This window comes from Fukomys damarensis, unplaced genomic scaffold (assembly GCF_012274545.1).
Source record: "Fukomys damarensis isolate Sample0158 unplaced genomic scaffold, DMR_v1.0_HiC HiC_scaffold_21, whole genome shotgun sequence".
Taxonomy (NCBI): Eukaryota; Metazoa; Chordata; class Mammalia; order Rodentia; family Bathyergidae; genus Fukomys; species Fukomys damarensis.
In genome coordinates, this window is record NW_022900933.1 from 30,174,333 (window position 1) to 30,201,074 (window position 26,742).

Genomic DNA, 26,742 nt, shown 5'->3' on the forward strand with positions numbered 1-26,742 from the left:
TTGTGCTCAAAGCAAGAGGGAGAACTGTACTTTAAGGGAGATTCATGGCAATGTATATTTTATTGTAATAAATGTTTACAAAATTTAAACATTTGCCATATTTTTAATCACACCTGGTAAGAGTATGGTTCCAATTTTGCTTAATTATTTATCATGTACAGAAAAAAGCTTAACTGGGAAGATCTCTGAGGGCTAAAATGATAGCTTGAGTTTTTTTGTTTATTTTTTTTCTGCTTTTAAATTTTCTTTAATGAACACATGTTACCGCTAGAATTAGAAGAATGTTGTTATGTAGGACAAGCAGGGTCAGAAGAGTGGAAGTCTACTATTTCAGCTGAAATATCTCCTCACTGGGCCAGAGGCCACGGAGAACAGCTGAGTGAGACACCCACTCCTTCCACAGGCGGTTAGAGAGGCCCCAGTGGAGGCAGAGAGACAAGGATTCAGAAGTACAGGGAATCAGTGATATCAGAGGATAATGGGGAGGAATAGACACGGCATCCAGAATACAGCATCTGGGCATTCATCGTAGACCTTTCTTTCAGAAATAATCATATGACTGTTACTGGGGAAGCACTGATGAGGTGATACAGCAGGACATAAGGATCAGAGAGATGTTCTGAGGTGTATAGTGTTGTTAAAGAGGAAAAGCTTTTCTTCAACCCCCTTCTGCTCAGTACTGGAGGCGTACAAATTAGAGTGACCAAAGACACTGATAGGAGAGAGAAATGTTACTTGAGTGCATGAGGAAGTAGCAAAAGAACCAGCTACCCTGGCCCCCGGTGAAAGTCAGAGGCTTGTATACTAAATGTAGTGGGAAAAGGAAAGAGAGATAAAGCTGCTGTGGAAAGAGCTGGTAGGTTTCTTCCGGAATGGCAAATGAGTTTTCAGGAGAACAAACATGAGGGAGGATAGTTTTGGGCCATTCCTACAGGAGCTCGCAGTCTTTCCCTTCTCCTGGTGGCCATGACTCCTGGGGGTGGGATTTACCCTCGCCTGTCTCCTGGAAGAAGTGGCTAACTCCTGGCCTCACTCCTGGGAGCAGAATCACCACGGAAGGGAATTTCTGACAGTTTCACATTCCCTGAGTTGTGTTTTGTCAGATAACAGAAGCTCAAGGGCTTCTTTCTGCATCTGTTGATTCTCAAGTGTCTTGGCCTAAAATAATCTTCCGAGACCAGCTCTGGAGCTCTGCTGGGCCCCACAGTGTTTAAGCTGAGAACTGAAACTTAAGTAGGAGGAAGCAAGGAAGAGAGGTTTCCTCACAGAGATGGGGGGTGGGAGGTTATTGAGGCATTGAACAACTGGACGGGAGACTGTCAAATGTACCCTTAAAGCACATCCTAGTTCTAAAATTCTAGATTTTTCATTCTTTGTTGTTGTTGTTTTTGTTTTTGTTTGAGACAGGGTACGTAGCTCAGACTAGTCTTGAATTAATGTAGCACAGTCTAGCCTCGAACTCACTGCAATCCTGCCTCAGCCTCCCAAATGCTGAGATTATAGGCATGTGCCAGCACATCTGGCTGGAATTTTCTTAGGGCAAAAAGGAAAAAACAAACAAACAAACAAAACAAACCAACAAACCAAGTTGAGGCTCAACACCGAACTCAGAGCCAGACTATCTGAATTAGACCTAATTCACCTACCAGCTGTATGGTCTTGGAAGGCCATTTAACATCTACGAGCCCTAATTTCTCACCTGCAAAATAAAGTCTCCCACTCAACTTTTAACTCCTCTCTTGGGGTCTGGAGCCCAAGGAGGATGGAAGCTAGGAGGAGACTGGGGGTGGGGAGACTGGACCCAGTGATGACAGAGCAGTCTGGTCCCCACATCAAGGGGAGCTCGGGCAATGTCTGTCCCCCTGCAATACATGTGGTTGACCAGATGGCCCACAGCTGAGGGTGAACCAGAGCGTGGACTGCAGGAGCTGAGTTTGAGGCTGTCTTCCAGCAGGCTTTTCGGTGGCTGGCCCTGGGTCCGGGCGAATGAGTGTCATGGAGATCGCCCAGATCCGAGCGCTTTTGGAGACCAAGCGCAGAGACTGCTCCACCAAGCGGGGGGGTGGGGGGTGGGGGTGGGTGAGGACCACCTCACTGGTCACTGAGTATTTGGTTGCGTGGCGTCCTCTGCTGGTGAGTAGTTGAACTGCATTCACCTTTCAGACACCTTGAAAATTTGGACTCCTTCGCCAACCGCAGGACATCCACCTGCTGCTCCGCAGCCTGGACGCTAAAGCTGAAGTTTAGCTTTGGTGGCAGATTGTCAAACCACAGGACCCTAAATATATTTAAGGGGGGATATATGATAAAAACGCCTTATGAAAAAATCTGGACTTATAAAAGCATGATGAAATGAATGATAGTAAAATTTTCCCAGCTCCTCTTCAGGCTATCAGTTTGAAGTATGGGAGGAGTTAGTGAGCAAAATGGATCATTTTTGTAAGTCATGGTTGAGACTTTCGGGGGAGTTTCACAGAAATGAAGAAAAAATAGTCCCGGCGCCTGGCAAACAAGCCATTTCACACATCTGAAATATTCTAGTTCTTTGTAATCGCTTTGAAGAAAGGCATAATCCAGGTTATTCTAAAGAAAAGATTTTTATAATAATTCGCCCTGTGGTTTTGTTTATGATACAGGGAGGCTTTAAAAGAACTGAGTGACATTTTTATTACAAAACTCTTTCCTTTCCCATTTACACGAACAAGATGTCTCAGCCCAATGTCTATAAAAACAAGGAGTAAGAATAGAATTGGCACCAATGCCTGCTTCATTTGATAATGTCATAGCCACCCAGTGCTCAATGTGAAATGCATTTCCGATGAAGGTTTACACTTTAGTTCTTAAAAACGAATTTATCACACACTCCAATATACTGTGTCACTTTGATCCAGTGTCACTAGTCGTAACTGATAATAAAAAGTCCGAAAACATTTTATCACAGATGCAAAAAATCAAGTACCCTAAAATTTTTATTTGTATAGAATTTTTGCAGAAATGTATGAGAGGTTGAGCAATAAAACATTTTCAAACAAAAAAAATGCATGACATTAGGATAAAATTATGTGTGAGAAGTGGGGTGGAAATATTGACTTCAAGGAGAAAAGAGGAGATAGACATTTCAAAGTTAAGGAAGACTAAATAACTTTTAAATGGATGTTATAAAATATCAACCAATTATGATAGATTCCAGCGTTGTGATCAAAATATACAGTGAATATTTTTTAAAGATTTTAAATGTATTACAGTAAAGACATTGCCATACCCCCCCAATATTCCTCCTTGCTTTGTTGGGGGTTTGTTTTGTTTTGTTTTGCTGATTGTTTTTTGAGACAGGGTCTTGCTGTGTATCCTAGGCTAGCTTTAAACTCACTAGGTAGCCCAGGTTGTCCTTAAACTCACAGCAATCCTCTTGCCTCAGCCTCCCAAGTGCTGTGACTACAGGAGTGAGCCACCATGTTCAACGCCTTTCTTGGTACTTTCTGAAGCAGCTTTGGAAGTCCTCTTCCCAGTCTTTATGAGGACTAATAAAAAATACAGTAAATGCTGCTGGCAGGTGCCATGAAACAGAAAGGTAGGCTCACAAAGGTATTCGATGCATCCTGTTCACCTTGTTCGCCAGATCCGGCTCTGTGAGACTGTGGCTTTTCCCCAAAGTGAAAATGATCAAGAAAAGATATTTTGGATTAATGCAGGACATAGAAGCAGCCATGGCGGTACAACTGAAGATGCTCATTCACAAAAAATGGGCTCCAGAACTCTTCAGAAAGTGGGAAGAATGGCAGACAGGTGTGTTCAAAGTGAGGGGAAGGATTTCTGAGGGGGATTCGTGGCAATATGCCTTTGACTGCAATGAATCTATCTTTATTTAAACATTTACCATATGTTCCGCTCATACTTTGTATAAGTCCATACTTACCATTCGTTCTCCAGCAAATGGATCTTTTGAAGCTAATTAAGCTTCTAATGAAATTTAGGTGCTAACTTTGAAATGTGTCAAGGAATGCATAATTTTAGAAAATATTTTTGTGGATGCACAAGGAAAACATGTTTAAAGATCCCTGTTCCTCTCCACCAATAGATTATAAATTTTATTGGGCTACGAGGCCAACCAGTTAGTGTGTAAGAGGTAGAATACTATTATAGTAATAATAATATGATAAAGATAGCTTATGAGAGTAATTACATCATGCCAGGAATTATTCGGAGCACTTTCCATTAATCTTCAAACCATGAAAATATGAGGAGGGAAACAGAAAGTTCCACGTTTCACAAATGACCGCACAGGCACAAAGGGGCCAAATGACCTATCTGAGAAGACACAGCCCACTGGTGACAAAACTAGGAAGGAGACCTGGCATTGGGGCCCATGTTCTCAGACGTGGACTGACTGCCTATTTAATAGTTTGTATTTTTATTTGTATTCTTTATTCAACGTATACATGAAAATTGTACACATTGCCAGATACCCTGTGATATTTCAACACATGGATACATTGTGTAATGCTTAAATCGGGTGAGACAAGTCTGCCTCCTCAAACACTAATCATTTCTTTATGGTGAAAATACTCAGAATCCTTTCCCCAGCTTTCTGAAATGTGCGGCACACAGCTGCTGTCTTTAGCACACCAGAGCTTCTTGGTCCCACCCAACAACAGCCCACCACCCATGGGTCAACCTCTCCTGCCCTTTCCTTCTCTCCAGCAAAAGTTCTGGGAACTCAGGATATTGCTCAGTGGTAGAGCGTGGAGCATGCGTGAGGCCCTGGGTTTGATGAAAAGAAATCTTGATGGTTTCTTCCAACGCCCCAGGGGACCCTCAGGCCAGCAGGATGTGTCTACTCTGCTTTGCAGACACCTGCCCCGACCTCTGGGTCACCGAAGATGTTTGTTTAGGATGCGAGTGCCAGGACACTGCGTCATCCCGAGACTTCACAATATGTAGAAGGCTGCTCCAGAAATTGCCTTTTTTGTTTGTTTGGTTGGTTCATTGGTTGGTTGGGTTTTTTGAGACAGGGTCTCACTATGTAGTTCAGACTGGCCTCGACTCTTGATCTTCCTGCCTCAGCCTCCCAAGTGCTGTGATTACAGACATGCACCACCATGCCTGGCTCAGAGGCTGCCTTTTGAGGTTGAAAGCAAGGAAGTGGAGGCTCCTCTGAGAGGAATGCAGTCTTGTAGTACTGCTTTTAGACCAGTGACTTCGGAAGGACTTCTAACCTACAGAACCTTAGAAGAATAAATTGTGTGCTTTTAAGCCACTAAATTTGTGGTCAATTCTCACAGCTGCAGTAAGGAACCAATACAGCTAATAAGCGATGGAGTACAGTCTCAGGTAGTCTGGTGCCAGATGTGCTCTTCTCATTATTAGGTTATTATTTCATCTCCAACCCTTTAGCTTCTATTGGAAGTTGTATTTGTTTCTGACTTCACTACATGGGGTCTCTAGTTTCCATCCCTGATAGCTCCTACCTCAGGGCCTTTGCACTGGCTGGGCTCACTATCTAGAAAGTTCTTCCCCTGTCTAACTAGCTCATTTCCCATCCTTAAGGTTTTTACTCAAGTATTATCCTATTTAAAGTTCGCCCTCCTTCTACTGCCACATACTTCTTAACCTGTTTAACTCTCTCTATGGTATTTATTGCCATGAGAAATATTATATATTTTACTTCGACACTTAATTATTCATTGAAAAATCCATCAGGGAAAGGATTTTTTGTCTACCTGTTCATTGCAGTGCCCCCAGGCCCTTGAAGTTAGCCTAAAGCACTCAGAAATTATTTGCTGCATGAATCTTGAGGCAGGTTAAAGAGTTCTGAACCAGACATTGACAGAAGAAGTAGGACAAACAAGACTTGACCGCTGAACCGACTGGGGATGAGTGAAGGAGAGGGAGACCGAGAGGTTCTGGCTTGGGTCTCAGTATGGTGACATTAGCCAGGAGAGATTTTATGTGCGGTTGAATGGATCCTTGGAGAAGACACTAAGTTCAGTTTGGGCACCCATAGGACAACATGTACAGTCAGGTGTTACTGACTGACAGCAATGCACTTTGGGCAATGTGTCATCAGGTGACTTGAGTGGGAATCTCATCAAGTGCACTTACACAGACTAGGATGTCACTAGGCAATATACTCTTAAGGGACTGGCATCCTATACTCCAGCTGCCACTGACCAAAACATTATGCTGCAGATGACTCTATATTCATACTACAAGTGTGGGGGTATAGAGGCACAGGGAGAAAAATAGACATTCATGCACACATACACTCACACAGTCAAACACAAGCATATCCATACACACACATACAGTTATATACATCAATACAACATGTATGCATTATTGGCAAAGCATGAGATTCAATACTGTTTAAATTCCTGCATATTTGAAAGAGAGGGTAGGCAAAAATTTTTTTTAAACACATTAATTCCACATGTAAGAGAAAAAAACATAGTTAAATGGCTATTCTTTTTTTTTAATACACACACACAGTTATATACATCAATACAACATGTATGCATTATTGGCAAAGCATGAGATTCAATACTGTTTAAATTCCTGCATATTTGAAAGAGAGGGTAGGCAAAAATTTTTTTTAAACACATTAATTCCACATGTGTGAGAAAAAAACATAGTTAAATGGCTATTCTTTTTTTTTCCAGCTTTAATTGAGTTTATTGGTACATTTTAGGGATATAGTACAGTTACATTCATTGTTGGGATCTTGTACCTCTACATGACAAGTCTTGATTCTCATTTTTTCCCCTTACCTCTGCCCTCCCTTCACCCCCTCCTCCCCTCCCCATCTACAAACACTTTATTTTCATCTTTTCATTCTCTCACATTTTTTTCTTTTCCCTTTTTGTTCTTCCCCTACGTATCACACCTTCCCTACACCTTTAGCTCCTTTCCTCCCATTTCTAAATGTCAGTAATCTTATTAGAATCTTATGCATTGTTGCAGAATATTCACACCAGGGAAACTATTTGGTATTTACACATGTGGGACTTATTTATTTCACTTAGGAGTATATCTTCAATATGTATCCATTTTCCTATGAATGAATCTATTCTCTCGCTCTTTATGGCTGAGTAATATTCCATTTTATAGAAAAACCACAACTTCTTTATCCAGTTTCCAACGGATGGGCAAATAGGTTGTTTCCAAGATTTAGCTATTACAAACTGTGCCGCTATAAACATGGGTGCACATACTTCTCTGTGATATGATTCTTTTAGTTCTCTTGGAAAGATACCCAACAGAGGGATGGCTGGGTCAAATGGAACCTCCAGTCCAAGCTCTTTGAGGTATCTCCATATTGATTTCCATAGTGGTTGCACTAGTCTGCACTCCCACCAACAATGGAGGAGGGTTCCTTTCTCCCCACAACCCCGCCAACATTTGTTATTGTGTGATTTCTTGATAGCAGCCATTCTTTGTGGGGTGAGGTGGAATCTCAGTGTTGTTTTCATCTGCATCTCTCGAATGACCAGTGATGTGGAACATTTTTTCATATATTTTCTTGCTGCTTTCACTTCTTTGTATGAGAAATGTCTGTTCATTTCGGATGCCCATTTTTGGATCGGGTCTTTATATTTGGGGGGACTGATTGTTTTGAGTTCTTTATATATCCTTGATAATAGTCCTTTGTCTGAGGTACAGCTGGTAAAAATTTTTTCCCACATTGTAGATTGTCTCTTAGTTCTGCTAATGGTTTCTTTTGAAGTACAGAAGCTTTTTAGTAAGATGAGATCCCAGTTGTTGATTCTTTCTGCTAGTTCCCGTGCTACTGAGGATTTGTTCATAAAGTCTTTTCCTATACCAATGTCTTCCAGAGTTCTGCCTAACTTACCTTCCAGCAAGTTTAATGTTTCTGTTTTAATATTTAGATCTTTAATCCATTTGGATTTTAATTTAGTGCATGGCGAAAGATAAGGGTCTAATTTTAATCTGTGGCAGGTTGACATCCAGTTTTTCCAACACCATTTATTAAAGAGGCTATCTTTCCTCCACTGAGGATGGTCAGCTCCTTTGTCAAAGATGAGGTAGCTGAGTACATCTGGGTTTGTTTTTGTGTCTTCCAGTCTGTTCCACTGATCCTCAGGCCTATTTCTTTGCCAGTACCATGCTGTTTTTATCACAGTGGCTTTGTAGTATAGTTTCAAATTGGGAATTGTTACACCTGGTGCCATGTGTCTGTTGCCTAAAATGGCTTTTGCTATTCTAGGTCTCTTATGGTTCCAAATGAATTTTTGGATTTTTTTTTCTAGTTCTGTGAAATATAGTGTTGGAATTTCAATTGGCATTGCATTGAATGTATATAGCAGTTTTGGTAGTATGGCCTTAAATGGCTATTCATAATTTCTCCCAGCCCTACCATCCTAAGACAGAAAGACACCTCCTGACCAGGCCAGTCCCTAGGCCTCCTCTCTTAAGAGGATCCAGGGAACAGTTAAATAACACGAAAAGGATCAAAATAGTTCAGCATATTTATGTAATGAACAGCCAGGAGGGAGCAAAGAGAGGTTAGGAGACTGCCAGGCCTTTGGCCCTAAAGAAGGCAGGAAGTTGCAAGTAGGAAAGAGGGAGAGCTGCATGGGTGGCTGTCTCCTGGTGAAAACTATCGAGAGAGTCAGCCACAGGAAGAAAAGAGATGAGCAGGTTTGCTGTGCCTGAAGGCTCTGACACCTTTGGTACATCCTCTGGAATTTAAATCTTACATGTTGGTTGTCATCTCTTTCAGTGTGGTGGCATTTTAGGAGCCCAGTGAGTAGCTCTTTGGGTTATACACAGACTGCCTGGCCACCCTGTGCAACTTTGGCATGGCTTGTAGCATCTGCGAAGGGGTGGCCATCTTCTCCTTGTACTGCCATTCAATTTCATGTATCATATAGTGTGCAGGCCAGATTTGCTAGTGGAGGTTGACAGGGGCAAGAGTTTCTGTTGCAGTGTGGTAAGAATCCTGAGATTTGTACATTGTTACAGACCAAAGAATGGTGGCAAAAAAAAAAAAAAAAGGTAAGAGAAATTCATCCTAACTTAAAACGTCAAGATAAATCAACAAAGAAAAAAAACAGTTCCGGGTGGGCATGGTGGCACAAGCCTGAAATCTCAGCAGTCTGGGAGGTTGAGGCAGAAAGATTTCAAGTTCCAGCCCGGCCTGGACAACTTAGTGAGACTTTGTCCAAAAAAAATTTTGTTAAAGAGCTGGGGATGTAGCTCAGTATGAAGGCTCTGCATTCAACACACATAAAAACCAAATCAAATCAACAAACAAAACAGATCCATATTCTTTTTTATTTGCTGAAGGTTACCTATCAAGGCTACATCACTTCCACTTTTAGAACCAACCAGCCAAGAAGCAGCAAAAACTTTGCATTATGGTTGAACTTCCTATCTTAGGACTTGTCCTGCCCCTCTTATCCACAACCAGTGTAGGCTCAACGTTAATGAGTTATGTTTCTTCTCCCCAAAATGTCATTATAAAATACCCTGGCTCCTTCAGTCTGGTGGGCATTTTCCAACTGCTACCTGTACATGCTTCTGGTGAGGTAGAGAATTTGTCTTAGTATTGGTCTTTTTACCTTGGGCCAACATCCTAAACTCAATAAAATCTTTATTTCAAACACGTCTTAATCTCGAAAGTTTAACAAATGTATTAGCAATAATAGACAGGCGTGTATATGTTGTATGTGAAATAAGTGAAATCTTTTTCGTGTTTCACAACTAAAATCCCTAAAGTAATCACATTTTGAGCACCTGTTGATGGAAGTTTCCAGACACAGGAAGGATCACTGACGTCCTGGTGGATGTAGGAAAAGATGATCTTTATCAATTAGTTCAAGATGAGGAATTTTAGAACACTTGACACAAGTCACCAGTTGTCAGAAGAAAACAGATTTAGACAATTTACACAGATACGGAGAAGGTTAATCCCAGAGACGAAATAAAAAAGTGTTCGGGCAAAGATATATGTCAATTTAGCAATTCCAAGTGCCACTCCAGTTTTTGGAGCAGTAATTTCCAGTTATGATTTTAACGTAATGTAAATATATTTTTATATTTTATATCGCGGTTGCTTTCGATTGACAGTTGAACTCATTAAATTATTGGCAAAAACTTAATAAACTCGTTAGAGTTTTTTCAATTAAAATATTTCTAAGATTCACATCATGCGTTACAACGCGGTGCCAAGGGACCCTCACAATCATTTGGTACACAGACGCATCCGTGTGGATTTGGTCGCTGTCGGCTCCCGTAGTGTTCGTCGGCAACTTCCGCCTCTGACCCGCCTCTACTGCGAGTGCACTTCCGGCACCGGCGCCTGGAGCGGCCGAGGCAAGATGGTGAGTGACTAAGGTTTTCGGCTTCTGTTTGCAGTACTGAGTGGTGGGAGAGGCCCAAGGGGAGAGAACTCGGCGGCTATCCGAGGAAGTCGGCAGCTCTCTCCCCTCTCGGGGGCCCAGTCTCCCCGGCGCTCTGAAGCTCGCGGAGACAGCGCTCAGGTCACGGTGGGCCGGGTCCGACCCTCTGGCCTTGGCCGGATACTAGATCTTTGGTATATAAAGCAAATATTGTCCTTATGAAGGATTAGCTTTTTTCTTTACTGCCAATCTACTGCAGATTTGGTTTTTTATTTTTTTGGTACCGGGGATTGAACTCGGGTCCTTGCGCTTGCAAGGCAGGCCACCGAACCGCTGAGCTAAATCCCCGGCCCGCACAGGTGTTTTCTGAGCGGGTCAAGCGAAGGGTTGTACAGCCAGGGCCTAGGGGATTCGCGGCGGCCGAGGTGGGGGCGGGAGCATTTGAAGGTAGCCGCGAACGCGGGCGCTTTTTTTTTTTTTTTTTTTACTGGGGGTTGGGGCCGCGGTGCGTTAGTATTAAAAACAGCCAGCATTTATTCATTAGTTCGCTAAACAGTCGAGTATTTGCTTTGCTTTGCTTTTTGGCTAGGCCTGTTCTAACCACTGAAGGTGTGGGGGTGAGCAGGATGGATGACCTCCCTGCCTTCATGGCGCTCCCTTTCTAGAGGAGAAGGCGGACAGTAAACAGATATGTCAGAGAGCAGGGTAGGCTGGTCTGGCCATCGTTGTATTGGCTGTTTTATAGAAAGGGATGAGATGGGGAGGGTAGCTATTTTTGATAAGGTGTCAGGGAAGGACTCTTGAGGGTGAAATTTTAACAGAGGCCTAAATTGAGGGAGTAACCAATGCAAAAATCAGAGGGAAATATGTCAGGCAGAAGAATCAGCAAATGCAAAGGATCAGAGATGGGACTGTGTTTAGCCCGAAAATCATGAGCAACCAGGTCAGACCACACACAGAGGTCTTCTGAGAACTTTGGGGTAATATCCTGAGTACATGGCAGGTACTTTTTCAGGATTTTGTCATTATTCCTCCAGACCCTGGAGCATCCTCATCTCGCTAAAGAGAGTGGCTGCGATGGAACATGAACTCTTTTGTCAGTCTTTTCTAATAGAAAGACACCTAGATTCTGTTGATTAGCAGACCTGACTCTGATTCCTGGCTCCATGTCTGACAAGCTTTGTGACAGTAGCCAAGTTACTTAACCTCTCAGGGTCTTGATTTCCTTAGCTGTAAAGTAGAGATGATGATAGTAATCTCATACTGTTTTTAAGAATTGAATAGGATGGAATAATACTCTGAGAATGTTTAGCACACTACTTGGCACATAGCAGGGGCTATTTAAGACCAAGAAACATGTAAAATGTCCCAAAGATGGGATTTGGGACCGATTCAGGCAGTGTCCTCCACTGGAGCCAGACCTGCAGGATCTTATGGAAGGTACCAGTAGATAAATCTAGAAAGGTTAGGGGTAGCCAGTTTGGCAAGGACCAGGCATACCAAACTGAAGAGTTTGAATATTACTCCTTAAAGGTCAGGGAGCAGTTGACAGTGTTTTAAGATGTGAAGGGTCAATTGTTTGTGTTTCGGTTTGGTTTTTTTGTTTTACTTTGTTGTTTGAAACAGGCTTGCTGTGTAGTCTAGGCTGGCCTGGAACTCACTGTGCAGCCCAGGCTGGCCTGGAACTCACAGCAATCCTCCTGCCCCCGCCTACCGAGTGCTGAAATTACAGGTGTGCACCACCATGCACAGCAAGCTGTTTGTTAGAAAGTAATGAATAGCTGGATTGGTGAGAAGAGGAACTAGACCCAGAGATCTCATTGGGAGGCTTGCGTCCAAATAAGAGATGATGACCCAGACCAAAACGGGTTGGAGGGATGGAGAGATGGGCAAAAGAGTGAAGAATGGAAACAGAATGGATTTGGATGGTCTTGTAGTCAGACTGATAGTTAAGATCCTGACCCTACTCTTCCTTATTTCACCAGTAATAGTACATTGGAGAAAACAATTCATGTAATTGGTAAATGGTTTGCATGTTTGCTTTACTTTCACTAACAAGATAGGAGCTAGTATCATCCTTGCTTCCAGTTAAGGACACCAGTGCTCAAGGAGGTGACCTGATCTATCCAAGGCCTCATAGCCTATGGAGATAGAGTCAGAATTCAGACTTGGATTCATTTTAATTCCACAACCTGTGTCCTCAGGCTTACTGCAGTTCCTCACCTGTTAAAAGAGGGACAAATGAACCGTACCTTGGGAAGACTGTATGGAATTAAAGAGATAGTGAAGTACAGAATTAATGAAGTAGTACAGAGTTGGGCACATAGGAAGGATCCCATAAACATTAGCTGCCCCAATCACTGGCAAGTTTCTTTAGGAGGTATGCCATTGATAAAGGCCTATAACTTGGACAGCCTGTTTCAGCTTAATTGTGTTACCTAGAATCTCTCCAAGCCCTTAATTGCCTTTTTGAAAATTAGAGCACAAAGGTTTTTTTTTTGTTTGTTTGTTTTTTTAAAGAATCTTGACGTGTGGTGAAATGTATGACCTTAACTCTTGGGTAACCACAATTATAATTGTTTTGGGAACAAAACTGCTGGTATACTAATTTAAAGGCGCCTACATGAAAGTGATATGAGGGGGCTGAGTAGCCCTTCTTAATTAGTAAGTTCACTGTTACTGGGGGGTTTGAAATGACACCATTTCTAAGGTTGCTTTGTGTTAAGCATTGTCCTGTTAATGAAGAATCTGTTTTAAAAGCAGAAATCCCATTTAGCTTTTTCTAAATTAACACGTCCAGGTGATTCAGCTTTTCAGATTGAAAAGAAAATCCTGCCTGAGAGCTCCCAGGCTTCAGGATGGGAGCAAATAAGTTGCTGTTGAATCTTCTTTAGGATTCTGGTGTGATCTCTTTAAAGAGTAAATGATTATTATGTACAGTGACAATTCTCAAAGCTTAGTTTCTTGAAATATACTAGTAGCCTCAGTCTTGTAGTTTCATATGAAAGAATGTCAAGCTCTGTACCTTCCACTTAGGAGAGGATATTCTTAGAACCTCAGCCTCCTTAATTATATCTACTTCATAATAGAGTTGTTCTTGATCCTAAGATGCAATTAGTTATATGTAATCTCTACTACATTAAATGCACGTATTAGCTGCAAGGTATGTCTTGGTTTTACAAGTATTAAAATGAGGAGAATGTGTGTTTCAGAATCATAGGACAGTAAGATGGGCATTCTTTTAAAGTGACTATATTCTGAATTTGTATTCATGTTTTGTTTTGTTTCTTTCAGGGTCAAAGTCAGAGTGGTGGTCATGGTCCTGGAGGTGGTAAGAAGGATGACAAGGTAGATAAGCCAGATATGTACTGCAGTATGAGCAAACTGGAAAACTGTCATAGCTATCATCTAGGTTCTTTGTAGAGTCAAGAATTTTAAAAAGCAAAATGATTCAGTAGTTATTTAACTAGCATGCCTATAGAGAGTACACCCTTTTTGTTTTTAAAAAGTTATTGACCTAACCATCAAGTAGGTATTTATAAGTTAATAGTTTTTAAATATGTAAAAGGATTAGAATTATGAAGTTTTAAATAAATTGTCCATAATTTTAGGGTTTGATACCTTGAGGTGTGAGCCATACATTACTTAAACTCTTGACATATTCTGACCTCTCTGGACTTTACTGGAATAATCTGCTCACTGTTGTTTAGGAGTATCAAAAGATTGTGTTTATTAAAATTTCAGGAAAGTGAAACTTAGGGTTGTTTTAAAGTAGTATTTTAGTAACATTGTAAAACATGGAAAATTCTATCACCTAGAAATAGATGATGCTGATATAGAAATAAATTTCTGTTTTGACTTCCGTGTCACTTTTTTCCTGATCTTTTAAAATCTCAAGGACAAGAAAAAGAAATATGAACCTCCTGTACCAACTAGAGTGGGTAAAAAGAAGAAGAAAACAAAGGGGCCAGATGCTGCCAGCAAACTGCCACTGGGTAATGACACAGTTCCTTCTTGCCAGGGGGAACCACTTCTATGCATGTGGCTTATATTCTGTAAGAGAGCAGGGGAACAGGAAGGAGGTTAGAGCTAAAATAGAGTATTATATGAGTCTCTCTGACTTTAAAAAATTGCATTAATTTTCTTTACATAGCCAGCTCTTTTAGTGTATTAAAAGTACAGTTTTAGATTACAAAACCCAGGCTGAACTTGAGCAACTCAGAAACACTCATTTTATGAAATAAAATGTATCAAAACTAAAACTTCAAATCATGTGATGCCTAATTTAAAATTTTTCAGTGCCTGCCTGCTGAACATAAAATTACAGCTCTCCTATCCAGCTCACCTGTCCTTGCTCATCCCTGCCACTCCCCTTTGCTCACTGGTCACACTGCCTGTGTCCTTTGACTCTTCAGTATGTCAGACCTTTGCCCTTACTCTTACCTCTGCTTAAAATGTTCTTCCCTGAGTCCATCCCATGGGGACCTGCTTCTCTTCCCTTTAGGTTTCAAAACAAATATTGCCCCTACCCTCATCAAGAAATGCCTCTCCCTTAGAAGTCAACTAATTTTTAAAATACTGCTTAGTTAAGAATGAAAGGGAGTATGTGTGCCAGACTGTATTCCCAGATACTTGAGGCTATAACAGGAAGCATTTCAAGTTCAGTGCCAACCTGGGCAAAGTTAGGTGTTTTCTCAGAATTTTTAAAAAAGAGGCTAGGGGTGGTGGTGGGGGATATAGCCCAATGCTATAATGCTTGCCTAGGCCCTGAGTTTAATCCCCAGGACCTCCAAAAAAAGAGGAGTCAGATAGTAAAATCAACCATTAGTCTACTATATGAGTCAGTGTGGTCCCAGTACAGAAAGTAGGAAGCCTAAAGACAGTCAGGTTGCCTGGATATTTAACATGTATTGAAAGGGACACTTCAATTCTATGGGGAATGGGATGGGTTATTTAATATAAATGATTGCCATTTTTATTTTCTGTCCAGATAAAATTAGATCACTTGCCACTTGCCAGATGGATCACAGATATATATATATATGGAAAAAATAAATACACAAAGACTCAGGAACATATTTAACTTTAGGGGAGAAAAGGCTTTTTGAAGTTAGAAAACTTGGAAACTGTAAGAAAAGGTTGACAGATTTGTCTATACAAATGAGAAAATTCTTGTGTGGTATGAAACTTCAAAACAAACCCCCAAAAAACAAAGTATAGGAAAGAATATTTGCCACATATGACAGGTGTAAAATTGTACTACTGTGGCTACGTGCACAGCTAGCATGCAGCAGTGGTGCTGTCTGAACAGGACTCCTCTCTTGTATCCATGGGAAAAATAAACCAAACTCTCTTTTGTGTCATTAGCTTTTTTTCTTAGGTAAAGTAGACTACTGAGTGAGTTTGTCTCTTTTCGCTGGCTGTTTGGTCACAGACCTCACCCCCGTTTTCAGATGCTTGGTTATAACTGCCAGAGTTCCTTTCCCTTTTTGATCTTGGCACTTGCTTACTTGGGGTTAGCGAATTTTGAATTTTTCAGAATCTTTTTTTTTTTTTTTCCAGAGGGTCTCACTGTGTAACCCAGGGTGGCCTCAAACTCAGCATAGTCCTCCTGCCTCCCAAATGCTGAGATTTCAGGTGTACACCATCACACCTGGTTCAGAATCTTAAAATGAGTTTAATTTTAAAACCGTAGTATTTTTTTCCTTAATTGCAAATTTTAAGTTCCAAGTGTGATACCTAATTTTTTTAATTACAGTGACACCTCACACTCAGTGCCGCCTAAAACTACTCAAGTTAGAGAGAATTAAAGACTATCTTCTCATGGAGGAAGAATTTATTAGAAATCAGGAACAAATGAAACCATTAGAAGAAAAGCAAGAGGTAAGTGCAGAAACCACCATTAATTTTCTTTTTTTACAAATTGATTTCTGTGTAGAACTCCAAACTGTCAACAAATGATGATTCAAGTAGTTGTACCTACCTAGGCTTTTATGAAGCCTCATTAGCTACCTTTTGAAAGCATTAGCTGCTTTATAAACCTAGTAAACTATTACGACTATCCTCCTTTCAGGTCTAATGTATTTTTCCATCACGCCATATTCATGTATAGGAGGAAAGGTCAAAGGTGGATGATCTGAGGGGAACCCCAATGTCGGTAGGAACCTTGGAAGAGATCATTGATGACAATCATGCCATTGTGTCTACATCTGTGGGCTCAGAACACTATGTCAGCATCCTTTCATTTGTGGACAAGGATCTGCTGGAACCAGGCTGCTCAGTCCTGCTCAACCACAAGGTGAGCTGCTGGTTTAAGGAAACCTGTGGAAATTGGTTCTTCCGCTTTGCTCCATCTACCTGTCCCATGATGTGGATTGCCAGAGTGCTCCTAGAGAGGAGAAAGATGCTGTGGGTGTGCTTCGTTGTAAATGGACTGAGGGGTCCCTCATGTTCTGTGTTCAAGCTTGATGTTCCTTGTTAGGTGCATGCTGTGATTGGGGTGCTGATGGATGACACGGATCCTCTGGTCACAGTGATGAAGGTGGAAAAGGCCCCCCAGGAAACCTATGCTGACATTGGTGGGTTGGACAACCAAATCCAGGAAATTAAGGTATGGCTGGGAACTAGTTACAGGGTTTTAGATTTTGGTTTCTTGTTGCTGTCCCATTTAGGGTACTTAGAATTGGTTTGTTTATTTTCATTGATCAGACCAGTGACTGATTCAGCTTGTTTATTGTAGTTTGTGTTAATACTGTGCTAGGTAGTAGAAATAACAAGTATGTGATAGCTTCTACAGCAGCAGCACTTATCTACTTCTTATATATAATGTTCAATGAATTGTCTGTGTGAAGACATGATGTGTCCGGTTCAGCTGTGGCTATCTAGAAACACCCAGTGCTGTATTAAGGTAGCATGTTTACCTGCCCATGGTTACGCAGGTGGTGGGTCTAGAACATAATCCTAGCCTCCATGTGTAGTTTAACACATTCCCGCCAACTTGACCCAGTGGCGATACATGCATAACTTTCCCATTGGGCAACATGGGACAGTCCAGTTGGGTGGTGCACGCCACACAGTGAGAAATTCACGGTGGTTAAAGAGCTACCTGACAGTGAGACATATGAGTTACAGCCCCGCTGTGAATGTGTTAAATGAAAGGGATGAGTTTTGTCTTTCTTAGGCTACTTTTGCTCAGGAGTGGCTTAAATGTTGCTCAAAGCTGACTTCTACTAGAAGGCAGAAAGGACATTGGGTGTAATTTAGAACAGATGGCTGCTAGAGGATCTAGTGGGACTTTCTATGTCCTTGATGCTAATGAAAATCAAGCAAACATTATAGGAAGAATGAGATTTTTGCTTAATTTTGTTGAAAGATACTCTCATGATGTCAAACAGCACTCAAAATTTGAGAAAGCAAGCCTTTCATTTTTACCAAGTGTCTCTTTTCTGTAGGAATCTGTGGAGCTTCCTCTCACCCATCCTGAATACTATGAAGAGATGGGCATAAAGCCCCCTAAGGGAGTCATTCTCTATGGTCCACCTGGCACAGGTATGCTCTGTGTTTGACACTCTACAGGCACTCAGCCCATATCTTGAGCAGCCACATTCACTAGTTGGAATTACTAAAGTGTTCACTGAGGACAGCACAGTTCCTTACTTTAAAACAGGTGTTCAGGGGCTAGGGATTTGGTTCAGTGGTTCCACTGCCTGCCTCACAATTACTGGTGCCTGAGTTCGATCACCAGTACCAAAACAAAACAAACAAAAAACAGGTATTGAAGGGCTGGGGGTGTAGTTCAGTGGTGGAGCACATTGCTTAACATACACGAAGCCCTGGAGCTCCTTTCCCCACCCAAAAAACCCAAAACAAAACGATGATCAAAACCAAAATAGGTACTGTAACTTGGCTATACCAAGTGCAATGGAATCATCATGGGAGCATCAAGAAATACTGATGTTGGTTCTGTGCCCAAGGACTGATATATTTGTCTGGAGTGTAGCCAAGCCTTCAGAGCCATGGTGGAGAACTGCTATAAAAGCTATTCTGGGGTATTTGGATAAGGTTTATTTCCCTAGCAGAATGGCACTGAAGATACATTTGATGGATGATGATAAAGACACATTTAATTCACTGTAATAAGGTACAGAGCAGTACCTAGAATATAGTCATCTGCCTGAAAGATTGAAACTGGTTCTGAGGGTGTGCTGATTTGTACTGAGGGTTGCCCACACTGGAGGCACTGGGGAGCACACAACTGGGAGGCCTGTGCCCAGAAATGTGGCACTAGGAGAGATCACTATTGCGGCTCCTCATTTTCTGACTCAGAAAGTTAACCTTTCAGAGGCGGGTGACTGGCCCAGGGCTTCAATCTCTCTGGGTATTTTACTGGTAACTGGATGGAGCTGGAACTCAGGCCTCCTGACCAAGGGCCACGTGCCTTCTGCAGGGGTGCAGCTCTGGGTGGGCAGGCCCTACAGAGGAGTGGAGACTTGTTCAGTAATTCCTTGACCTTTGAAGCAATCCAGCAGCTGGTTTTGGTAGCTTCTGGCTTGTAAGATCCCATGCACGTGAAGGAGCCAGCCTTCTCCTTCCCTTGCTGGCCTCAGGTTGCCAGTTCTGCCTCAGATGCCTCTAGTTTGTGGCATCTCCACAGCCCTCAGGCACATCCTCATTCACCATCAAAGATGTCAAGGTCTTCCAGCTCTAAAATTCTCGAATTTGGTGCTCTTGGCTGACTTTGTTTTTATCCTGTAAGAAACGTCAGAATGGAGTAGTGATGAAATGTTAAGATCTTCCTGAGATAAATGAGAAGAACCTCTTGGCCCTTGGAAGTACACGCCACAGACTAGATGAGTCTCTTAAGCTTTCCATCCATAGGTCTCATTTGTGGGCTCCACCAAGAGCTGCTCCTAGCTCAGATGTCTGGCTGGAAGCGTGCCCAACCAGGAGTTCATCTGTTGCTAGCAGGGCTGTGTGGCCTGTGCTGGGGACTACTTCCTATGTCTCCTCAGAGTCAAAGCTACTAGGATTCCCAGACTTTGTTTCATCACTGATAGTTCATAGTTTACTTGGTTCTCTAACCCTGAGTTGGAAGGGTCAGGTTAATTTTATGCTATGTGATCAAAAAATACAGTGAATATTGGGGGGGGGATTTTAAATATAGTAAAAGACACTCAAAAATTACCCCTTGCTTCTAACAAACTTATCCCATCGTTACACTAAAACTTTGCCATCCATCTCTCTAAAAATACCCAAAATACTCCCCCTTATTTCAAAGATATTTATCCTGTCATTCCTGGCATTGTCTTTTACTATAATAATTTTTTAAAAATTCAAACATTTACTGTATTTATTGATCATCCCTTGTATATGCAGCTTTGAAGGGGTCCAAGAAAGGCTAACCTAGAGAAACAATGAGATCTATTTCATTGCTAGCACAAAACAGTTTGTGATTTTTCAGTGGAAACTTTGGTTCAAGGTTTGAAAATAAATATAAGATATTTTCTAAAAGGCCTAGAGGGCTTTAGGAAAGTAATTTAGAAAAATCAAAACATTAATAGATTTTTAAAATTTCTACCTACTCAGCTTAAACACTTGATATTGGCATCTTTTTTGTCACTAAGGTCTATACACTTACAACCACCTGTTAAGGTAGTAACATTTCTATAAGGGAAGGTCCCCTTTTATCTTTTTCTTTTCATCTAAAACAGGTAAAACCTTGTTAGCCAAAGCAGTCGCAAACCAAACCTCAGCCACTTTCTTGAGAGTGGTTGGCTCTGAACTCATTCAGAAGTACCTGGGCGATGGGCCCAAACTTGTACGGGAATTATTTCGAGTTGCTGAAGAACATGCACCATCCATCGTGTTTATTGATGAAATTGATGCCATTGGGACCAAAAGGTAGAGCTTCTTTTACATGATTCTGAGGCCAGCTCTTCTCTGAGAATGAACAGTGTTGGGCCCTGCTTTCTCAGGGGCCAGGTAACAACTACCCTGAACTGAGAATGTGTGGAAGTTGGGCAGTCATGAAAATCACATCTTGAGCATACCTGAGCCAGGACCATCCAGATTGGGGACACAGCCAGGACCATGGGAGGTTCTGCTCTAGGAATTTAGTCGGGGTGGAGGATCAGACACCATAGAGTCAGAATTAATTATACAGTGTCAACCCCAGAAACTGCGGCCAAGAATTGTGATATGTAGCTTGGCTGATGGGGGCATCTTAGTCCACTTGTACTACTCTTAAAATGCCACTGATGTCCTAATTTATAAAGATGGAAGTTTATTTCCTCACATTTCTGGAAGCTGAGAAAGAAATCCAGTATCAAGATGATGGTGTTGGTATCTGTGAGGCCATTCTGCTTCCAGGTTGTTACCTTGTTGCTTAGTTCTCCAGAAGGACAGAAGAGCAGAAAAAGGGCCTGTGCAAGTTCCCACCAACCCTTTTATAAGGCACGAATCATTTCCAGCAGGCACCACCTCTGTCACCACAGGGAGGATTGTTTCAACACAGTTGTTTTGGGGGACATATTCAGACCATATCAGAGTGTGCTGATTTTGTTGCTAGACTATGAGGCAGTAACACTCAGGTTGTGAAGGGAATGTTCTGTCACAGTGAGGTCTTTTGTGCTATTCCCCATTATCTGATCAGGTGGGTTTTCATGTCTTCTCTTCTTTTCCAAAGATATGATTCAAACTCTGGAGGTGAGAGAGAAATTCAGCGAACAATGTTGGAACTGTTGAACCAGTTGGATGGATTTGATTCACGTGGAGACGTGAAAGTTATCATGGCCACAAACCGAATAGAAACTTTGGATCCAGCGCTGATCAGACCAGGTTAAATTTGCTTTAGATTCAAATAGAGAATTAATATTCTTGTATGTTTGTATTTTAAGTCTGCTTTGGGTGTGATTATAAAATGATACATACATGGCTAACACTGTAGTGAAACTTGGAATTCTAATTTACCAAAAATATGCCCCCTTGAGATAATAGTCAAGTAAGAGTGTGCTGGAGCCTGTCCAGCCTGGCCCTTTAACTGCAGTTTTACACTTTGAATCTCCCCCACAAATAGTGCATTTCCTCCACTTAGCCTTAACGGTTTTTTTTGTTTTTGTTTTTTTGGTACCAGGGATCAAACTCAGGACCCTGTGTTTGCAAGGTTGCTTCTTTTTCTTGAAGAAATAATTCATATCATAGCTTGGATTTACTCTCTGCATTCAGGTAGCACTAGTAAAAGCAGTAACATTTGCTACCTTTTGTAATGTTTTGAACAAAATAGGTCTGTCCTTTGTCACTTAATGTGCCATCAAGAACTCCTTTCATTTATTTCTCATGGCGGAGATTTCTTTTAAATGGGGTGAACTCAAATGTAGAAATTTACTAAGTAGAGAAAGGATGCTCACTTTTAAAGAGCTGGATGTCATCATCACAGGATGCCACGTGATTGAAATTGCTCATGAGGCCTCGTTCTGAGGCAGGGCAGAGCCAGGGCCTGGAGCTGAATGGGATATGACGGAAAGCTTTGTACCTGCAGGGCGCATTGACAGGAAGATTGAGTTCCCCCTGCCTGATGAAAAGACTAAGAAGCGCATCTTTCAGATTCACACCAGCAGGATGACGCTGGCTGATGATGTGACCCTGGATGACCTGATCATGGCAAAGGATGATCTCTCTGGTGCTGACATCAAGGTGAGAATTTAGGCAGCTGGCATCTAGCTGGCATCCCTAGAAATGTGGCCATCACTCAGGAAAGGCTATGTGCCCCTATGGGGTTGGCCAGATATGTGGAGGTCTGGGGTTTAAAGTTGATTGTCATGTTGGCTTGCCATTGCACCTAGAGTAGATTCACTTTTTATGTAAAGCCATTTAATGCATTATTTTATGAAATAAATGACTCCAAAGCTCTATAAACACAAGGATGAGTCAGTCTTGCCAAGTTTACCAACTTCTCTGCATAGCCTTGCAGCCTTGCTCAGGAATGTGGGGCCATGAAGTCCCAGCAAGAGGAAGAGTCTTCTGGGAGAACTCATCTAGACCTGCAGAGGGGGCCTACCACCTAATGCATGCATGTTCCCACTTTGTGTTCTGACAGGTTATGCCCTTGGTTTAATCTCAAATGAACATGAGTTAGAATATTCGCTCTCAGCTGCCCAGCTGTACCAAGGCCTAGTGGCGGCATTGAATGTGGACACAAACTGCTTTCCTGGGTCTCCGTTGGCTGAAGTCCCTGGGTAGGAATGGCACATACAGTGCTTTTCTGGGCCAGCACCTGCACTGAGTCTCTGGATCACTAACATCAGTCCTAGAAACATAGCTTAGTTGATGAGTAAAATATATCTTTTTTTTTTTTAATTGAAATTATGTAATTGTACACCAGCTCTTTACATTTTTTTGAGACAGCATGTTGCTAAGTTGCCCAAGCTGAGCCCATAGTTGTGATCCTCTTGCCTTAAGCCTCCCCAAGTGCTGGGAGTGCTCCATCCACTACTCCTGGCTACTGTCTGAACCATTTGAAAATGAAAATCTGGTGGCCATAACCAAGTAGAAATTTTAGTGCTGTGATTTTATGTTGAAGGATTCTTGTTCTATTTTTCCAAGCACAGTTTACATTATCTAGGCAGAATAAACGTTTTAGTTGTAAGTAAATGAAATGGACACATACTCTCAATTAATTCTAAGTTTCAGGGCCTAATTCCCTGAACTGCCAAGCCACACAGCTTGCTGGAACTTGAGCCAAAACCTGGAGTCCACAGCCTTGACTCCTGGCCAGTCCCTTTTCTAAATTATCACTGTTTCCAGTTTAAGCCATCTCAGATTCTTGCAGAAAATAACAGGATACTTAAAACGTTTGAAAAATATTCTTTTCCCAAATGAGCAATTGTTTAGTCTGTCTTATACCTTATTTCAGAATAGCTCTCTCAATTGCTTAAGATAAAAATATTTCACTTTCTGAACATACTGTTTGTTCTTTCAGGCAATCTGTACAGAAGCTGGGCTGATGGCTTTGAGAGAACGCAGAATGAAAGTAACAAATGAAGATTTCAAGAAATCTAAAGAAAATGTTCTTTATAAGAAACAGGAAGGTACCCCTGAGGGGCTGTATCTCTAGTGAACAACAGCTGCCTTCAGGCAAGTGGTTGGTACTTTTCTCAACCCCTGAGAAGGATGAGGTTTGGGGAGGTGCCTGTGGGAGACCATGTTCCAGTTTATTTTTATTAGCAAACTTGTCTTCTCCATTGGATGGCCTGTCTGTGGTCACTGTGCTGCTTGCTCTCTGCTCCCCAATAAAGTTGTGCTCGTTCACAAATAGGCACACCTGCCTCAGCAGCTATCACGAGGAGCCCCGTACTTCACTATCTTCATACTCCCACATAGCACTGTTTTCAAAGAGAAGGAAGGAAACAGCTTTCCTTTGTTGTTCATGCAGGTTCTTGGCTTTGTGGGGAATGTAAATACTGCCATTCTGAGAGACCAAGCAATGGCAAACCTTTTAGAGATCCCAGTGATAGCCCTCAGTGGCACCTATCCCATAGGTTCACCACCACTGGAGTAAAGGTTCCTAAAAGAAACCTCAGGGCTGAAGTACTTCATACCAGCCATGCCTTCCCTTCTTCTTGGGCTCATTCAGGCCCTTTTACATAAGGGACTTGAGCACCCTTAGAAAGAGATACCTGTACTTAAAAGTTTTCTATAAATTTCAGATTAAGAAACCCACAAAGCATACCCATTATTTCCTCTTCCTCCTCGGTGATCTCCAGGTCCTTTGCCCTATCCATAGGGAAAGTCTCCTTTGGGTGAACTGTACAAAAGCAGCCACAGCAAATGCCAGTGCTGAGGATGTCAGGATGGAGTTAGGTAGAGTTAGGGTCAAGCCTGAAATACACTCCTCCCACCATTCCGGCTGCTGCTGTACTTCATTGACTAAAATAATGCTGAGATTACCATTCCTACAGATGGTCACCAAGGCCCAGAGTGCCAGGCGTTGCGGACACAGGACTGAAGCGCCTGGGTAACAAGGATTCCCAGCGCAGTCTCTTCCCTCCTGCCTGTGGAAAAGCCAGTGGCTTTGAAGCCCTTCCTCCGTAGTACTCTTTTAGCAGAAACTCTAACACTCTTGTATCATTTGGCCTTTCCCAGAGACTACCATGTCATTTTTTAATGAAAAAGGAGGAGTGTGTATGTGTGATAAGCAGCAGGAAGAAGAGAGGCCTCCTCTTAGCTGGACAAAACAGAGTGCACCTTTACACAGCACCTTCCAGCTCCTCCTGCTTCCCAAGACCCAGTAACCCCCAGTGTTGGACCTGTTTTCCTCAAGAACATTGCCCCAGACCCCTAGGGCCTGGGTGACCCCTGGTGTCTGATGTGTTCAGCCATTCCCTCAGGAAACAGCTACCACTCCCGATAAATGCAACAGTCTGACTGACATGAATGAGCTCAAGCCCCTTCTCTGCTCACCAGGCTTACTGTCCAACAGGTTTTTTCTAAAAAATATTTTTTAAAGTACTGAGGACTGAACCCACAGCCTTCACACTGAGCCACACCCCCATACACGTAACTTTTTTGTTTACTTTGCGAGGCAGGGTCTTGCTAAGTCATTAAGTTGCCCAGGCTGAGCTCGACCTTGGCAGTCCTCCTGACTCAGCCTCCCAGAAAGCAGGCATGACGAGCATGTGCTACCCTGCCTGGCTCAAGTAGGCTTTTAAAAATCCTAACAATAAATACCTCACCATCTTTTTTCTGTAAAACATCTGATTTTTTTAAAACCTCCTCCCATGCAGCAAATATGAGTGGTCAGTCTGAGATGCTGCCTTATCAGGTCTCTGGGGTCTCCTACCCACATGTGTAGCCCACTCCAGGCTCCCAGAATTCAGATTCCCATCAGGGTTTGAGGGTACTGATTTGCCACAGGCGGCTCCCTGCTATCCAAATGAGCAGACACACAGAAGCAGCGAGGGATCGGGGTATTAGTTATGGAGAATGTGGCTTAGTCCTGGGCTTCTGGCTCTATTCCCTCAGATAGATCTGCAAGGTGTCTGGCTTGATGCCCACCCACACAGAAGGTGAGGGTGACGGTGGCAAATGTCCTCCAGGGAGCAGCCCAGAGGCCTTACCGCCCGAATCCCAGCCGTCCGGCCCATCTCAGGGTCCAGCTCTCAGCTCCCAGTTCTCACTCCATGAGAGGCGACAGAGGACAGAGGAGCAGCCTGCAGTGTGGGGAGAGACAGGGCAGGCTGGCCAGCGTCCTTTGTGTCTTGAGGCACTGCCCTAGAGAGCACTATGGCTCTATTGTTTCCCCTTCTTTTTCTCAACTATGGCCATCTGTTTCTTTCCAAAATTACTTTCCATGGCGTTGGCTTTCTGGATGAGGTGGCAAAGGAATCCAAGGCTTTGGTGGTTCTGGAGAAAGGTATTTAAAAAAAAAAAAAAAAGCCAGCATGCAGCTACCCACTTGGCAGCAGTGCTCAGGGAATACAGGCAAGCCGTTCTTCCCACCCTGCTTTGCTGACTGGAAACAACTGTGCTATGGATCTCTTCAGTAGCAGAGAGGAGTCTTCTCTATCCACAGCCTCAGACACAGGACACAGCGCCTTCTCGCCTTCAGCAGAAGAGATGAAGCACCTGGGCACAATGCAGGCAGGTTGGCTTGGCTGAAGCGAGGTGGTGGCTATGGATGTGACACTCTGGGCTGGGGTCACCAGCAGGCAGGAGCTCACACCCTGGGTGGCACTTCCCACGCTCTGCTGACCCATAAGCACCTGGGCTCAGGAGAGGGCAGATTCTGACCCAGCAGAGCAGGGCCCTGCCTAGGAGTCTGCAGTGCCCACCAGCTCCAGGGGATACTGCTGGCCTAGAGGCAGGTGTCTCCGAAACTCGCCGCACACTGACCCAAGGCAGAAAAGCAAGAACCCTCCCCTGTGTGGAGTGAAAAAGAGAGGAGATGGTAATCTTAAGTGGCCTGACCTTTAAGTCCATACATACCCAGAGGGGCTTACAGGACCCCACTGCCATCCCCAAGGATGCCCAAAGAGGCTATGTACACCAAGCCAGGGCCAAGACTGGCTGGGCAGAGGAACAGGAAGCTGCACACACCTCAATCATAAAAGATTTCATTATCATCAGGAGTGAGTTTTCATCTCGGTAGGCAGAGTCACATATATAATATGTAAAACAGCTTTTGTGTGGTGTACACACCCAAAACCTACGCAGGAGAAATGATCAGAAAGAGCACACACATCTGGTGCCCTAGTCCTCCAGTAGGAGCTCCAGCTCCTCCAGCGGCAGGCGCACACGGAGCTCCTTCTCCGTCATCAGATCCAGGATCTCCTGAAGCTCATTGGGAAAGTACTCCACAGCATCCAGGTACAACACCTAGCAGCAC

General features: G+C 42.8%; 2 protein-coding genes across 2 annotated transcripts in view; one reads left to right on the plus strand and one right to left on the minus strand.

Moving 5' to 3' along the window:
- Window positions 1-10,271: 10,271 nt before the first annotated feature.
- Psmc1 (proteasome 26S subunit, ATPase 1) lies at window positions 10,272-23,676 on the plus strand. The gene is made up of 11 exons (XM_010616292.1): window positions 10,272-10,343; window positions 13,656-13,709; window positions 14,260-14,356; window positions 16,120-16,244; window positions 16,474-16,659; window positions 16,843-16,971; window positions 17,813-17,909; window positions 20,072-20,261; window positions 21,046-21,197; window positions 21,898-22,052; window positions 23,338-23,676. The coding sequence occupies exons 1-11, from the start codon at window positions 10,341-10,343 to the stop codon at window positions 23,470-23,472; spliced, it is 1,323 nt and encodes a 440-aa protein (XP_010614594.1). The 5' UTR covers window positions 10,272-10,340; the 3' UTR covers window positions 23,473-23,676.
- Window positions 23,677-24,960: 1,284 nt separating this feature from the next.
- The window catches only part of Nrde2 (NRDE-2, necessary for RNA interference, domain containing), a 46,737-nt gene continuing 44,955 nt past the window's right edge, over window positions 24,961-26,742 (minus strand). The window contains exon 14 of the mRNA XM_010616294.3: window positions 24,961-26,732. Within this exon, the coding sequence (XP_010614596.1) occupies window positions 26,607-26,732 (126 nt within the window). The 3' untranslated portion in view covers window positions 24,961-26,606. The remainder of the gene's footprint in view (window positions 26,733-26,742) is intronic.

Bases quoted from the DNA above. Each gene is read 5' to 3' on its own strand.
- Psmc1 (XM_010616292.1), top strand. The intron at 16,972-17,812 runs GTATGGCTGGGA...TCTTTTCTGTAG, and splicing joins ACCAAATCCAGGAAATTAAG to GAATCTGTGGAGCTTCCTCT. The intron at 21,198-21,897 runs GTTAAATTTGCT...TTGTACCTGCAG, and splicing joins TCCAGCGCTGATCAGACCAG to GGCGCATTGACAGGAAGATT.